Below are 16,444 nucleotides of genomic sequence, written 5' to 3' on the forward strand. Positions count from 1 at the left end.
AATATAAAAAATAATTTGATAGATGATAAATGGACAGCGAGAGAGTACAAACTTTAAAAAATTAACTAAAATACTTTATATAGGTTTAGTTTTTTGATCCTGTTCGAACTTTATAAATCATTAATTGTATTCTGGCCATGACCATGATAAATATTTGATTTGATTGACCGATAGCTCCACCAGTAATTAGGAGGCATGGTGAGCTACAGAAAACTATGCAAGATACAGAGGTCTTGTTCTGAGATGTACATGCCCTCTTATCCAAAACTAGAATTGCCAAAAAAGAATCTCAGGGTAAGGTGAAATGGCCATGCCATTCCTCCGGCTTCTGGGGTTTTTTTCCCCCTCTCCCATATGCCAGTCCTTGCTTAAGGACTGCTCTGCTTAGCAATGGTTCTAAGTTATGACAGTGCTGAAAAAGTACCTTTACAGCTGGTCATCACAGATAATGACCATTGCAGCATCCCTGCAGTTTTTTGACTGCCTGCTTTGTGTGCTTTGCCTTATGACCATCGCAGTGTCCTGCAGTTAACATAACCCTCTGTGCCTTTCACAACCAGCTGCTTACAAGCAAGAGTCCATGGAGAAGCTGCCAGTAAGTCTCGCTTAATGACCTGGGGTGTCTCAATAACCACAGCAGAAGGGAGGACACATAAGGCTGTTTTACCCACGTGACGGCTCCCTTAACAACTGCATTCCTTAGCAAGAGTTGCCAGTCCAAACAGTGATAACTAAACAAGGGCTACCTATAATGAAGGAAACTATGATGCAATATATACAGTACACAATATTTAATAAGCTTAGTACCGATTTGTATTACTTTTGTAGGGAGGGTCAGTTATCAAGACAAAGCAAATATGTTTTTTTTTCTTTTGATAAACCCCACAGGCAGGTCCTTGCAATAAAAGGACGGAAGGACCCAGCAGGCTGGCTTCTGTACTGGGTTAGCACAACAGTTTACTAGCTATGTTCCCGTTCATACTTCTCTGGAATTCCCCCGAGGAGCATTTTACCGTCTTTGCTTCTTTTTATATAGTCATTTGCATGTGGTTTAATCTGTGAATTTTTTTTTCAATCGAAGGAAACCTAGCGCGCATGTCCAATGGAACAAGGAACACATTTTGAAACTGTAGATGGAGTAAAATCTATGTCAATATTTCATTTTAAGGTGTTCACTAAGCTTTCATATTATTTAAATATCTGCACTATCTGGAAAGATCTGGGTGTTTCAGTTATGAGAACAATCAAAACGGCCTGTTCTTGGCTCCCTTAATAACTTTTTCTGTTAATCATCCCCTTCAGGGAAACCATTCCGTTTTTTTTTTTTTTTTCTTGTTTGAAATAATCTTTCCATTACAGATTTCAGCCAGATTTTGGTTTGTAATTCAGATGCCTTCGTAACGACAGGATTCAAAACCTAAATAATAAGCCAAATTGCAGAGGAAAAATAATTTTTGATCAGCTGATGAAAAACAATCTCCAAGAACTAATGTTGGGTTATAAAATGTGAACTTTCCAGAAATGGATAGAGAAAGGGTATGCAGGCTAATGTACCCGTGGAAATCAGTGCTAGCAAAATCATAACAACGAAGGCTATAAAGTCATAATTTTACTTGTCTGTTTCTTAAATAACATTTCTGGAATATAATTTTACCTGTACAAATTTAATTCCGGAATTTGTACACTGATACGAATGCTTGATTTTTAAGATTAGGGAAATCTCAGGTTATGCCTAAAATAACAAATTTGAAACCGCCTTAAAAGTATAGGTATCTAGAAGTCACTTCAGTTACAATTTACAAAATGAACAGCTCAGTTCCATTATAATAATTTGCATGATTTAGACAGACATGCTGCTGTTTATAACCGGATTGAGAAATGAGCTCATGATTTGATTATGTGAATCTTATGTTATCCGAATTTTGTAATCTTTTGATACTATGTTTTTACTGTAAGTGTATTTTATAAAAAGAAAGGTACGTTTGCCTCGAGTAATTACTTACATGTGCAATTGAATTCTCAAGGTAGCCGCATCAAAGGAAGTTTGATGGGTGTCTGTAAATGGCAAAGTAATGTCTTGGCTTTTTTATTTTTTAAAAAAATTAATATAAGGCACTTTTTAAATACAGAGAAATTGCTAACCCCAAAAGGGGCTGCAGCAAACAATTATTTATACATTAGGGCTGAGAAATTCATTCAGAGGATACTCCTCTCAACCTTCGGCTTGGAACATCAGTCTCCATTAACCAAGGCAAATGATACAGATAATCCAACCGAGACTTATGACGCAGCCCCTAAAAGGTACTATATTTTTAGGAGTATACGACGCACCTTCCCCCCCCCCCCAAAAAAAAGGCTTGGTGCCTTCGAAATGCCAGTGAATGGCGCTCTGCATGGCTGGAGAGGGGGTTACATGAGCGGCTATTCCGGTCTTGCTCACGCGCCTGCCAACCTCACGATTCCCTGGCCCAGCTCTCTCCACAGAGCCAGGCACCTTTGCTGCCGCCGCATGGCTTTTTCTGCGGCTTCCAAACCGAGTCTTCCGGCAGTGGCCGCTCTGGACGTACGCTCTATGGTTGTGGGCCAACTGTCGGCAGAGCATACAACAATATAGAGCAGAACGGCCGCTTGCGTAACCCCCCTCTCCAGCCGTGCAGAGCAGTATTCACTGGCATTTCGAAGGCACCAAGTTGTGGGAGCTGGGCAGCCAGTGAAAAAGCGCTCACATGGCTTGGCGATACCCCCAGGTCAGTGAATGGTGCTGTGCCTGGCTGGAAAGTGGGTTTGCCAGGTGGCTGCTCGTGAGCGTGGTCGCTTCATGGCTGCTGTGTTGCGCTGCTGCGACAGCACAACACAGCCATTCGCCCATGAGGCTGTGCCCAGCTCTTTGGGAGCCCGCTCGCAAGAGCAGCTGTCTAGCAACCCCCCTCTTCAGCTGGGCACAGAGCCGCTCACCAACCTAGTGGTATCCCGAAACCGCCAAGTAACACAATCACCTTTGCCTCCCCTCCGGTTCCTGCGGCTTGGCACCTTCGGGACACCGCTAGGTTGGTGAGCGGCGCTCTGCCTGGCCGGAGGTGGTGGGTTGTCCAGGGGGCTTATTTGCGGGGGAGGGCTTATATTTTTGCCCACCAGAAAAATGTGGCATGGCCTTATTATCAGGACATGTCATAATTTCGGAGAAACACAGTAGTTATCTGAACGTGCACATTGAAACAAATCAAGACTCTTTGAGCAACTAAATGCTTGTTTTCCCAAAGAATGACAAATTCAAGTCCTTGTTAGAAATATCGGAGAGTTTTCTTAGATGGAATGAAACAATTGGGTTTATAAGTCACCCAAGATGCAAACGCTCAACAAGTGAAGACATTTATTCCTACCCGTTTATTAAATCCTTTACAATGATTCCATATGAGATTAGTACTCCAAAAGCTTATGATTTTGTCCTACATACAAAAATACAGGTTTTTGTTTTTAAAAAAACACACACACAATGAAAATAGACAAGTACCATGAGAATTTTATAGAATCCGATATCCTGGTGTATCCCCCAAAAAAGTATAGATCAAAAGCCAGAAGGATACTCATATTAAATTTTACATTACCCAGAATAAACCATGCCAATATACAAAGGTAAAACTGATAAAAAATACACCACATAGGAATCAATTTAAAAACAAGAACTGACCAAGCAGCAACTTGGTGATTGCCTTCAGTTTTAAGTAAAAAATCATTACAATCCTTCATCCTGGAAGTTTATAAATGTAGAGTAATATTGGAAATTAAAAGTGCATGGCATACAACTGCTATTTGTCTTCGTGAAACTTTGGAATGGATATACATCTTATTCACACAACAGATAGAAATCCTCATATATGGAATGTCAAAGAGTATGCAGGAAGAAACTTTTTCTGCGCTCAAAGTTTGTTTTTTTCTTGGTACTAAAGCAAAAGGCCATACAGATTGTCTTGGAGCCACAGGAACTTTGTGGAATATGGTTAACTTTGCTCTGGAACGACAAATTGCGGGGTTTTTCAAACCTCAACGACTTTTAAGATGCGTGGACTTCAACTCCCAGAGTTCCTCAGCCAGCTTAAAGTTGCAGAAGTTGATAAAACACTGAACTAATAGGTTACTGCAGATTGCACTGTGTTCCACCCATGTCTACTATGCTTGTTGGTGTTATGTTCTAAGTTAAAACTACTAGATTCCTGCATTGGCCAATCCAATTATCAATATTTAGACTAGGCAGGTACAAAATGTATTGCTGTATTCTCGAAGCCGCCTGATAGCAGTTTCTGAACCATCTGTAGTAAGCAGAAGGTATCGAAGCCTCCTGTTGTAGTCCCAGGCCATTGAAATGATATTCTCATCAAGTCTCCCTGGACCATATTGGGAAATATGTTCCCCAAACTGCAGAGCTCGGACATGTTGAAGAGCATGTCAATCTAAACGGCAAAGGAGTCAGATGGAAAATTATGTGCTGACCACACAATCTTTTTTTCTGAAAAGATCTTGTGATTTTCTGCAAGATAAAACTTTGAAAACGAACGATTCTATCTGATACAATGTAGGTCACACTGGAAGTCCTTGGCTGAAAGCCGATTCAGCCCATCAGCAAATCAGGATCGTAACTGAAACCATATTCAAACTTTGTACAATTTATTGCCCCCTTTTTTTTGTTTACAAACTGCTGGTATGGTAGCTGCAGGCATACGTTTGCAATAGTTGTTTAAAAAAACAGTTTAAGTCCCTGGGACTTGACTTCAATAGTGTTTCATGCTATATAATCCAGCTTTTCCCTTCTTAATAGGAGGAATGTTTATTTCACAATATCCAACAACTTAAGGACGTGATACTTTAAATATGGTTTCACCCTGGAAGGAAAGGAGATCAAACTGAAATCACTTGTCTTTATTAGCTCATTGAAAATCCTAGTTGGGTAATATTTTTGGTCACAAAAGTTTGATTCCTGGAAAAGTCTAGAACTGAAGTCACCAACTGGGGGTCCGTGAGAAAGTTTTGGTGGTCCGCAGAAAAATGGTTTGCATTTTTTTACATTGAACTAAATACTGTTTTATCTTTTTTTAAAAAAAAATCATATTAGTGGTCCCCAGGATTACAAATTATGAATTTAGTGGTCCCTGCGGTCCCAAAGGTTGGTGACCCCTGGTCTAGAATACAGTGCCAGTGCCTTGGAGTAGGTTTTGAAACAGTCCTATACAAAAGAATCCTCTAAAAAAGGAAAGCAAGTGCAACTTGGCATATATTTGAAAGCATTTTAAATTAGGGGAAATAATCTCTCTTTTTAACTACTGGTGCCCCTCGTTTCATAATAGCACTTTGTGCTGCCCCAGGAATTGGCATTGCGTTTACCTGTTTCAACTTGGTCCCCTTGTCGACAAAAATCCACATTTTTTACACGCTGTCTCTGGACCTACCAAAAGGCTTGCATCGCATGTTAAACACATTTAAGAGTTTGTCCATGGCAATGCAATGGTGTTTGTCAACTTCTGCCAGGAAAGCAGAGGCTTTAAAGAAGGCTGAGGAATCCATTAAGGTTGGTGTTTTAACAGAACTTAAAACATAAAAAGTGTTGCTTAGCCATTTGTGGTTATTAAAAAATAGCGTTTTGCAGGAAGGATCTCTGAGAAAGGGTTCATGCCATTCACACACAAAGGATATTCGTACCAAAAAGGCACCTTAGCCAAACTGGGACAATAACCAATGAACAATAAATATACAGTTTACCATCCCATCATCGTATTATATCTCAATTCATAAACCTCAATATATACAAATAGGTTCCATCCACAATAATGCAGAAGAGAAGTATCCACATAAGACAATTTTAAGTGCATCTTTTATTCTAGGTTAAGTGGGATTTAGCAGAGTCACTAAAACAGGTGTTATATATATATGGCTGCTCCTGGATCGCACATAACATGTAAAAGATGTATAATCTATTCTACCTCTAAACAGGCTCTGTTTACAGTACTGTTACTTAGGGCTTCTTACACGCCACAACAGAAGACGTTAGCCAGAAATAAGCCAGGACTCACAATGCCCTATTAAGATATCCCAAAGATGCTTTTTTTCCTCCCAAAAGACAACAGGACTTTCTTGATTCTTTTTCCTTGAAAATGTTTCGCTTCTGCAGTTCTGACTGAACGGTGGGGAACAGAAGGATAGGACTGAACTGAATTGACTGAACTGATAGAAAGGATTGAACTGATAGAACCGAGGAAGCTTCTTGAAGGAGAAGCGAAACGTTTTCAAGGGGGACAAAAAAACCCAGGAAAGTCCAGTTGCGTTTTGAAAAGCACGTTTGGAATAACCCTGACCCGGAGGGTTGAGAATCTCCATAGACGTTTCGCCCTCTTCGATGCTTTTATCTGATTTCATCCCAAATTAAACACCACCGAATTCACTCTCGGGTTAGCTACACCAACTTTCCTAACCTTGCGATCTTGACCATGTTGGCTGACTGTTGTTGAATTGTTCTCAACACATGAAAATGGTTCTCAATTTGGAAAAATGATTTTTAGAAGGGACGGGAAAGCTTAAGGAAAATGGATGATTTGCTGGCCGAACTGGTAGCTCCTATTTTGCTCATCGGGCCAGGCAGATTAATAAAGGGGCTTGTTTTCTAGTCAAGGAAAACCAGACATAGGAATTCTGTTTTGGTTTGCATTTCTTCTAGTATCAAATCAATATTGTAAATAAGGCAAGACAAAGTCCAAAACACGAGTTTACTAGAAATATTACAAATAGCTGGGTTTTTAAAAAACATTATTCCTTTTCTACCTATTTATTTCTGGGGCTCAGAAGCCATCTGAATTAAATTATTCCAGAAAGTGAACTGATTTTTCCAAAATCAATCACAGCTGTCAAGAGGAAGGAATAGGAATAGGTTTCACTCCAGCTTCTTAGTTTTCATCTATGGGTATTACCATGGCTGTGAAGACAAGCCTTAGCTAAATACCGCAAGCCACAACTGTAACAATCTGGATGTTGTATTGGGTCCTTGCATCTTCACAATTAACAACAAAATAAAACCTGACCACAGCCGGTCAAATACACTGAGCACCTTTTTCCATGAAAAGCATAGCTAATTAAGGTCGAACATGCAATATTCTTATCTCATAGAAATAAAACTGCCTTGTAAAAAAAGTACTATGCAACCCTTTTTCCTAGTTAAAAGCCAGATATTCTTAAAATGGAAGTCATTGCTAAAAATATATATAGCTTGTAGAAGATTACTTTAATCATGTTTTTATAAAGATTACTTGATATTACCAGACATAGGCTAGGTAAATAATTTCCAACACTCATCCAAAATGTGATATATAAACGTAATTAGTCATTAAAAGCTTTTGAAACCCAACAAGGCTGGGTTGATTTCCTTGACATCACCAAAGCTCTGGTTGGATACATTACTAATGCAGGGCTAATACCGTTTCCCCCAAAATAAAACAGGGTCTTATTTTCTTTTGACCCCCAAAATGACAGGCTGCGCATGCATTTAAATATTTTCGAGGAGGGCTTATTTTGGAGGGAGGGCTTATTTCAGTGCATGCGCTCAAAAGCCCAATTGAGCTTATTATTCAGGGAGGTCTTATTTTCGGGGAAACAGGGTACCGACCATTGAATTGAATGGTTGAACATATGGAAATATAAAATAATAATTACTACACTAGGATATACAAGCAATACTTCTTCACCGTATTTGCTTTTGTAATATTGTTGGACAAAAGATTTCCAGGTGATTGGGTTTTTTTAGATCGGTGTTTCTCAGCTTGAAGGTGGGTGGACTTCAGCTCCCAGAATTCCCAGGAGTTAAAATCCACCCATCTTCAAGCTGTTGAGAAACAGTGTTTTAGATGGTCTTCTTCATTATTTGTGTATTATGGACATTTACCTTTGTGGAGTAAGACAGCTATAATAGTTTTTTTTCTATACTCATACCCAGACATCCAATGCTTGTCATTTCTGACAATATCAAGCACAAATTTGGTTATTTCAATTTCTCAAGGCAACTTAATGTACCGCACCTCTGTTCTACACAATAATGTTAAAATGTCTGTTCTCTTAGCTAAGCGTCACTCTTGTAAGACACAATCATCATATTCCCAAACACAGCTGCAACGCATGTTATGGAGGGCGGGTTCTTCAATTACAGGTCTTGAATGAAAAGTAATGCCTTCAGCGGTATATGTTACTGCCTACATATTAGAAACATATTGTTTACCATCTGTTTTTTCCACTTCAATTGGTAGAAAATTTTACGAAGAGGGGGGGGGGGAAACCCTGTCTTGCTAGAATTTGTGAAATAGAAACTTGCACATGGGAACTCATCCGTGCTCTTTAGGCAACGCACTGATTGGATGTTTGACTGCCAATGGAATCCCACAACTGAAATTCACTGCCAAACGAGCCAACAAAAATTGTGAAGTTGTAAATGCAAAGAGGATGGATTGGGGAGAGTGTTGATTTGTCTGAGCGAGACTGAAGTGCGCAATTTGTGACAGCAAGAGTTAAGGTAAGAAAGGTTGATGCACTGATCATGGATAGCAGGTCACCTTAGCGATGTTGTCTTGCATCAGAAGGTTTGAGCATGACAGAATGATGGCAGAAATGGAATCTTCAAAACTTGAAAGTTGGTTGCCGCGCCAAGAGAGGAGGGATGTATTCATAGCATTGTGACAGCTGATGAAAACTAGGTTCATCATTGCCACCCGGAATACTAAGCATCACTATCTATGGAACATCATCACAAAGTGTAGAAGAGCACAGAGATTACGTTGGAAAAGTATGGGGTAGCTGTTAGTAGAATTTAGCCTAGGGAAACAAGAAACAATGAGGAAGAAATTAAAAATTGCCCTGCCTTGATTTTCTTTGATTGAAGAGGAAAGGAAGGGGAAACGCCATTAATAGCACCGAGTGGTTTTTACAGCCCTCTTTAAGCGGTTTACAGAGTCAACAATCTGGGTCCTCATTTTACCCACCTCGGAAGGATGGAAGGTTGAGTCAACCTTGAGCTGGTGACATTTGAACTGCGGAACTGCAGCTAGCAGTCAGCTGAAGTAGGCACTCTAACCACTGCTCCACCTCGGCTCAGTAAGCTTTCAAGTTTGTGTTTCTATAGCTTCTATCAATAAAACAAGAGTTCCAGCATTTCTCGTGGTTATGTTTCCTGACCAAGCCTACCTTGGTAGTAGAGGAGGCATTAAGGTTGAGTCATTACTTTTCATACAACCCTCATATGTTTAGTGGCAGAACCAAAGAGAAAGGGCCAAATCAGTTTACTCTCTAAGTAATTGAGCTGAACTAAGATCAATTCTAAAGGCCTTTAAGTGCATATCCTGGCTTTGCGTTGCCATTTTCTATCATAAAGCTCATTTACAGTGCAGAATTTTACTGGCAGGACGAAAGGGGAATTCAGGTGATATTTTTGCAGTGAAACTTCCCTGTATTTTCTCACCCTTATTTATTTTACTTGCCATCTACTGACAAAAAAACAAAAATGAAATTGCTATACGGCATCACATGTTTTGCTAACTTTTTGGAATAGCAATAGCTCTACCAGCAGGTCATAATTCAAGCTGCTTTAAGCGCCTCTCTTCCAAAAGTAGTTTTGAATGCAGCTTGAATCAGTACCAAAGCTTTTTAACAAAAATCCGGTCAGTCCTAGAGATCAAACCTGACTGCTCTTGAGAAGGCCAAATCCTGAAGATGAAACTCAAATACTTTGGTCATCTAATGAGAAGGAAGGGCTCACTGGAGAAGAGCCTCATGCTGGGAAAGATGGAGGGCAAAAGAAGAAGGGACGAAAGAGAATGAAGTGGCTGGATGGAGTCACCGAAGCAGTTGGTGTGAGCTTAAATGGACTCCCGAAGATGGTAGAGGACAGGAAGGCCTGGAAGAATGTTGTCCATGGGGTCGCGATGGGTCAGACACAACTAACAACAATAATATTGTATGAATAATATATAAACTAAACAAACCACATAACCGGCTATGTTCACTGGCCAAAATGAGTCTTAATCTGTAGAGATACTTCAAACATGCCTGATCTGACATCCAGAAAGTTACCACCCAACTAAGTAACTGTCAGCCTTACCAGACTAGACAGGAATCACAACCAGATTCTAATTTTATTTTTAACAGAATCTAAGGTGGGTCCTTTCTGAGCTTCTTCTCCATCTGTTATCCAGCTTCCCACTCTGCTGTCTCTTAACTGACCGATTCCCTGGGAAGCATCTCTTCACTCTGTCTCCCAACATCTTTCCCACAATAACAGTCTAAAGAATTTGGACAATAGAAATTAGCAGCCAAACCAATGAAGTTCTCAGGACAGTTACACCGTTTCAGAGACACTGCAATCCGTGGATGCAAAACAAATGTTCTTGAACCCTGATCACAATGAGACTTTCTTGTAGCTGAACATAAAAGGGAGAAGGGGGGGGGGGAGTATAATGGTCTATACATGTTTAGATAAACAATCCCAATACCTACTTTGTGTTTCTTCCAGAGTAAAAAAAAGAGAGAGCATGTAATAGATGATAGAATTCAAGATCAGGTCGTACCTAAATTGTAACCACAGAGGGAGTGTGCTTGGTGTTTCCTTTGCAGTCAAAACCGTTAGTTCATATTACCTGATCCTCCAGCTAAAAGTCTACTACAGCTTGGCTGCTCGTTGCAGAGACAACAGCAAAAGTGTAGGAGGAATGTGAGAGCAAAAAGTAACCTGGCAAACCTCTTAGAAAATGTTATGTAGCAGTTTCGTAATCCAATAGCCAATTTATATTCTTGCTATCTTTCATCTCAGTGCATGATGCCAAACATCAAAATTATGTTTCAAAAAAAATATCTATTGCTAGCATTAATTCTACTCTTTTTTGGGGGGTCTGGATGTTATGCATCCCTTTCTCCACTCTTGTATCTCCATCCTCCATTATTTACGGGCCAAAAAAAAAAATAGATGCAATTGTCATTGTAGCCTTCATATAATTGCTTCGTAATCCACCTCCTTCTCTTCGAACATGCTCTTGGCCATCACGTCCTCCTTTACTGCCTGTAAAAATTATCGTCAGCATCTTCTTTTCTTTAAAACATAGGTCCGCAGGCTTTTCATTTTTTTAAAAAAAAAATCTTTTTCAGGAAGTTCCCGTTTTCACCCGTCCAGACGTTGAATCTCTGGACGGTTATCTACTTCTCTGGATTCTGTCCGAGCACGTCTATAGTCACTCGTCTGCGGTGTGTTTTGTTGTCTGTTGGTGTCTCTCCAAGTTTTAACTGCTAAATATGAATTCACTGCATAGGCTGCGGTTGCCAAAAAGCCAAATATCTAAAAAAGGGAAAGAGAACATTTGTTTGAGGAAATAGCAGGTAACAATTAACAAAATACAAATTATGTGTGCGCCAGTGGTAGGTTTCAAATTTTTTTAGAACTTCTTCTGTAGGTGTGGCCTGCTTTGTGGGAGTGGCTTGCTGGCCATGTGACTGGGTGGGCGTGGCCAACTTGTAAAATGTGGTGAAACTCACTTAACAACGCTTTTGCTTAGCAACCAAAACCATAAACATATGATGACACTGATTATTTATTTTCCATTAAAATTTCATGTCCTCTGGATTTTTTTGAGATATAAGTCAAAAGGCGAAAATTAGGGAATTGTAACTCTGAAAGCAGCCTATTAGCTTATACCCGTGATGGCGAACCTATGGCACACATGCCCGAAGTGGCACGCGGAGCCCTGTCGCCTGGCACGTGTGGCGTCCCCCATTCCTCTTCCAGGTTTCTGGCATACATGCACACGCAATGATCACCTGGCCTTTGCATGTGCGGCAGTGCCAGAAACCGGAAGAGATGGTCTTCTGTTTTCAGGCATGAGCATGCCCGCTGGCCAGCTGATCGGCGTGCGTGCTTGTGCACCAGTAACCAGAAGACTTGCTGGCTGACGTGCATGTCTGCGGAAACTGGAAGTTCATTTTCCAGTGCACGCATGCCCCCTGGGCAGTTCCTCTTCCTGGTCGTGGCCCAGATGAGTGTGCGCGCATATGCAAAGTGCTCCCTTTCCGGCACTCGGTGCTGAAAAGGTTTGCCATCACTGGCTTATACAATAACATTGCAAAATCCCTTGGCGAAACAGAACTACTCATTAATTAAAGCACCAATGCACCATCTGCAAATCCAGTGCCCACATGAAGCTTTAACAGAGTGTTAGCTTGCAGTCCCTTCCCGAACCCACTTCACGGATGGTTGCTGAATCAGGATTTTTAATGTATACCACAAAGGAGCAATTGTTAAATATTATTAAATCCCACGGAAAGTGATTATTAACTTTAAACAGTGTGGTATCTGGCATTAACACTCCAAGGCAAAGTGCAGGCCTTACACACACCTAAGGCTGCAAACCCCTGATTTGCTCAGGGGAAAAAAAACTGATTTTCACTTGATGGCAGTTGAAAAAGCTTTGTTATTTAAGCTGTATGTTTAAAATAAAGCCAAATGAGATGGATCGTTTATATATATATATATATATTTATATATTATATTATATTATATTATATTATATTATATTATATTATATTATATTATATTATATTATATTATATTATATTATATTATATTATATTATTATATTATATTATATTATATTATATTATATTATATTATATTATATTATTATATTATATTACATTACATTATATTATATTATATTATATTAATTATATTATATTATATTACATTATATTAATTATATTACATTATTATATTATATTATATTATATTATATTATATTATATTATATTATATTATATTATTATATTATATTATATTATATTATATTATATTATATTATATTATATTATATTATATTATATTATATGTGTGTTGTATTTGTACTGATAAATAAATAAAGGGAGACTAGTATAGATCTATTTCGAGCTAATTAGCTCTCATCAGCTAGCCATACCCTTACTGGGATTTGAATTAGGTATACCAGGGGTTGTAACACAAATACATATATATATTAGGCTGAATGCTATATGAGAACAGAGAGACTGGTATTAAAATTGAAATTCTAACCAGCAATCAGTCAATCAGAACAGAGCTATGGCAGGGACCTTGGAGGCCTTCTAGTCCAACCCCCTGGGTCAAGCAGCATAAATTAATCTGGGTGGCAGTTTGCTATTGACAGTGGGTTACAAATATTTAGGCACAAATATTTCATCTTCTCAACAAGAGAATGCAAACAAATCAATGTTTTCTTACCACAGCTGCAATTTCTGCACCTTTTTGATGGTTTAAAGCTGCAAGTACTATCGACGCAATGAAGAAAAAGAAAGTGCAGATTCCAGTATTGACTAAATCCTATAAAAACAAAATTATAGATGTTATATCTTAAAATATAAGAATGGAACAGAATATTCTTTATTGGCCAAGTGTGATTGGACGCACAAGGAATTTGTCTCCAGTACAGAAGCTCTTGGTGTATATCAAGTAATTAAGCTCCCCGTTAGGAAAGCGAGTGTGCAGAGAAGCGTAATGAGAGTGGTATGGAAGAACACGCACAAACCAGCATACAGGGACACTGAATAGTATAAAAATATAGTAGTTTACTATATGGAAATATAGAGGTATTCAGAGTCCAGTTAACAGTCCAAGTCATGCACGGTTCAGTCAGTCAGTTCTCAAATAGTCAGTCTAGCACACAAAAAACTAACAGTAGCAAATCACAGAACCTCACAATACACCGATCAGCTTCTAACAAACAGAGAGCTCACAGCCATTCTGGCTCCCTCTTATGGCTGCTTGAGGTAACAGCAACCCAATCACATCTCTCTAGCATTTAAAGTAACAGATACATTTGTTACAATCATGGCTTTTATACATTGCCAAGCCAAGACTAGGGTTACATCCCTAACTGTACATACAGCAAAACAAAGTAATATAAACATAAGACACCGATAGGAGAAAGTAGCGGAACAGATGAGAAGGATACATGAGTATAGCTCTACTACAAGGGTACATATCCTTAGACATAAGACAGTGCTGTAGGAATTAGGTGTTTAGCAGAGTGATGGCACAAAGCAAAAAAACAACAACCCTGTTTTGGCATTCAATGCCCTGTAGCGGAGTCCAGGATGTGAGGGGTCTGTAGATATTTTGTCTTGCAGTATACAAGTCCTCAATGGAAGGAAGGCTAGTGGCAATTGATTTTTCTGCAGTCTTAACTATCAGGCGAAGTCTGACATACTGTCAATCTGTCATAAGATCAACTGAGCTGATGAAGCAGGAAGGTTTGCATGCAATTAATTACTTTATGTCAAACTGCAACTCCACAAAAAAATATACATTATACGCCCAGTGAACAATTCCTTACATTATAGTCAAGAAAAAGAATTCCTTAATAAAACAAGGGCAATTTCTTCTTTCCTTTATTCCAATACTACCAACCCATGAAACATTCTTCCAGCCACAAGAATATTTTATAACTTAGCTACTGATATATAAATAGATTCCGAGCTTTGTCAAATCTAGAAAACTATCTGTATGCCTGCCACATGTCTCTTGCGGTGTTACATGTTGCAGGATCTCTGTACAATGCTAATTCTGTTTGTGTGGCATAGTTTTAGCATAAAGGAAACATTTCTCTTATCTCCTGGAGAATCTTTTCAAGTATTGTTCATTCCTAAAACAACAAATCATTCAGTAACTTCTGCAATTCAGTTTTACAGACTTCCTGTTTAGTAATGGCGCTCAAGTGATTTTAAGCTCACTGAATTCCCAGATGTATAATTGGCATACTGTTATGCACATTTATTATAATTCTAAGGAATTAGAGCTAGTTCTTGTTAGATGCTTTATAGGCTTACTAATACATTCAAAAAGAAAAGAAAAGAAGAGAGAGAGAGAGAGAGAGAGAGAGAGAGAGAGAGAGAGAGAGAGAGAGAGAGAGAGAGAGAGAGAGATGCAGATCATCCAGTTATCATAGATTTCACAGCTAATAGACAAACTCTTAGCTAATGTATCTGATGTCCCAATATACGAAATAGTGGGGATTCGTTGTGTACATTTATTACAGAAATATGCCAAGATGACTTTGTTTTTATTAGTCCATCTTCTCTGTTCTGATCTAGACTTCCTGAGAAAGTATAAATCACAATCTTAGTCCCAAAAACCCTCTTTTATTTAAACGGCTGTGAATTATGGTCATTCACAGCCCACAATGATTCACAAACAGTCTGTGAAGAGTTCGACAGATGTCTGCTTGAGTTGCCGCAGTCTTTCAGAGTAATGTTGATAAGCACCTTGCCTTCTGGCAGCTCTGCCCATGTCCACACTGGGAACAGGCTCACACAGTTCTTCTGCCTCGCCGATGTCAGATTCCAGCGCTCCAGAAGCAGCATGTAACTACCAGATGGCCCTGGCCCCCTCTCTGCCTCTGACATAGAAGCTTGTCCGAGCCTTCCCCAGACTTCAATTTTTAGGGTTTGGGGCAAATAAAATCCAGAGTTTTCCAACCAGAACTGATTAGGATAGATAGATGATAGATAGATTAGATAGATGATAGATAGATAGATAGATAGATAGATAGATAGATAGATAGATAGATAGATAGATGATAGATAGATAGATAGATAGATAGATAGATAGATAGATAGATAGATAGATAGATGATAGATAGATAGATAGATGATGATAGATAGATAGATAGATAGATAGATAGATAGATAGATAGATAGATAGATAGATAGATAGATAGATAGATAGATAGATAGATATGCACATAGGCAGGCAGGCAGGCAGGTAGGCAGACAGACAGATCCAATTTAAGATTACCAACATGAGTTCAAGTCAGCTTTTCAAAGGGCAGGTTTCTTTCTATGGCCAGTAAGTTTTGATGCTTACATTGATATTTACATACACAGTCTATTTACATTAATCGATGATATTCGTCCATCGTGTTCAAACCCTAACCCTTGACATCTAACAGGGTGTGGGCTGTCCACAATGTATCCGCAGGTGGCTGGTAAGGTCTATGTGGGCAGGAAATGTTCTGCCACTTGTCAGGAAGATATGTGTGGGCACCATTGTTGCAGCATTTGCAGGTCTGGCTTTGCGGAGTGTTCGCTTCTCTTGTGCTATGGTTGACATTAACTGACGTTTATATATTAAACGGACATATCCAACAATCACATAGGGAAAGCTCTGTTCAATGGATAGCTAGATATGTTTCAGACACCTAAACAGTAGCCATCTATGTAATCATGAAAGCATTCATTGGATTAATGTGGAGAAGAAAAGAAAACGAATACGTTATTAAGAAGTCAATCAGTTTCAATTGCTGAGTTTTTAAAAAGTGACTTAAAAAGTATGGGGTTTCACCACAGAGATGTTGGGTTTTATTTGCACCTGTCAACAGTTCTTCAGCTC

General features: G+C 39.0%; 1 protein-coding gene across 1 annotated transcript in view; it reads right to left on the bottom strand.

The window, feature by feature from the left end:
• Positions 1 to 3,365: 3,365 nt before the first annotated feature.
• Positions 3,366 to 16,444, bottom strand: part of CMTM4 (CKLF like MARVEL transmembrane domain containing 4) — a 36,764-nt gene continuing 23,685 nt past the window's right edge. The window contains exons 3-4 of the mRNA XM_081963198.1: positions 13,280 to 13,378; positions 3,366 to 11,350 (exon numbers count right to left, since the gene is read on the bottom strand). Of these exons, the coding sequence (XP_081819324.1) occupies positions 11,177 to 11,350; positions 13,280 to 13,378 (273 nt within the window). The 3' untranslated portion in view covers positions 3,366 to 11,176. The remainder of the gene's footprint in view (positions 11,351 to 13,279; positions 13,379 to 16,444) is intronic.

This window comes from Natrix helvetica, assembly GCF_964273705.1.
Source record: "Natrix helvetica genome assembly, chromosome: 10".
NCBI classification, from domain to species: domain Eukaryota; kingdom Metazoa; phylum Chordata; class Lepidosauria; order Squamata; family Natricidae; genus Natrix; species Natrix helvetica.